A 1,198-nucleotide genomic window follows, 5' to 3' on the forward strand; every position below is an offset into this window, starting at 1 on the left:
CACCAAAAGGATGTTACAGCTGAACAATTGTCACTATTTATCTACAAAGGGACTGGATCTATCGATCATCATACTCCCGACTGACTCTTTAACCACTAGTTCTACCCAAATTTCAATGACATCCTGTAAGTCGTTTTAAGAAACCGAGGAATCCCCACTTGTGAGAAACACGTTTTTCGCTTACTTCCTCAGCTGCTAATATCCGATCTAGAGTTGTTAATGGTGGTCTATTTTACCGAGTTTTAGCTTGTACGATGGAAATATTCTTTCTGGGTATCTCCGAACATCGCATGCCTCTACTGACTCCTGTTTGGAACTCTGTATGTCAGTAATTACTCGACTTGTATTTCTTAATTGTTCCTCACCTCAGCTAAAGGTTGAAATCAGCAAGGTGACCAACAAGTTCCTCACGCTTTTTTCAACCGAGCTACGAACACGTAAAAAATTATACCTGGCCTACAAAACATGCGAGCGTTCGCTACAAGCTCGGTCCCAATGTGTCCACCCGCCTTTGAAACCGACTGATGTGCGGTTAGGCAATGGAAACGTCGAATGCGAAGGCGACAGGCTAGCTGCCCTGCACACTGGACGTTTATATTCACCTTCACGAGTCCCTGCTGCTCCAAGACGCGTGCCATACAGCTTTCGTTCGCAGTCACCCAGCCCTGGCGCCCAGGCATTTCAGACAGGACGTACATCCACGCTAGACTCGCGCATTTCTAGACATCACTCCGAGAGATCTGCCACACTCCCTTCCCGCTCTGGAAGTGCTTTTTCAACGGATCGTGGAAGTCATTCGTCCTCGGACAAGGCTGATTCCTTAGTAGAGAAAGTAAGTACCTGAATATTAGGTCTTGTACATCCTAGAGACCTAGTTGCGATACGGAGTGACCAGCAATTTCGGCTCCAAATAAATCCCTCTAGTAAGGCTTGGACAACTGGTTCCTTCGAATTATGAAACCGTATGACTCGGAATTTCCGCCTCGTCTCCCCCTTTTCTGACCTATGTTTGGGTTCCAAAGCCCAGTCTGGCTTTCGCTTCCCCTTGGACGCCGACTTGATTGTCTGCCTCCCTGGCGAGCTCTATGGATGATAGGATAGCCTGACCAAGAGATGCCACAGTGATTTGGTTCTCTAATCTGTTGCTGAAATGGTGCTGCCGCTGCTGCCCGAAACTTCTTTCGGTCGGCAAAGAGCA

General features: G+C 47.6%; 1 protein-coding gene across 1 annotated transcript; it reads left to right on the plus strand.

The window, feature by feature from the left end:
- Positions 1-370: 370 nt before the first annotated feature.
- T265_16008 (hypothetical protein) lies at positions 371-832 on the plus strand (the record flags this gene model as incomplete). The annotated part of the gene is made up of 1 exon (XM_009179478.1): positions 371-832. A coding segment is annotated over one exon (462 nt), but the record flags the coding sequence as incomplete, so codon positions are not given.
- Positions 833-1,198: the final 366 nt, after the last annotated feature.

The sequence above is a fragment of the Opisthorchis viverrini genome, assembly GCF_000715545.1.
Source record: "Opisthorchis viverrini unplaced genomic scaffold scaffold9727, whole genome shotgun sequence".
NCBI classification, from domain to species: Eukaryota; Metazoa; Platyhelminthes; class Trematoda; order Opisthorchiida; family Opisthorchiidae; genus Opisthorchis; species Opisthorchis viverrini.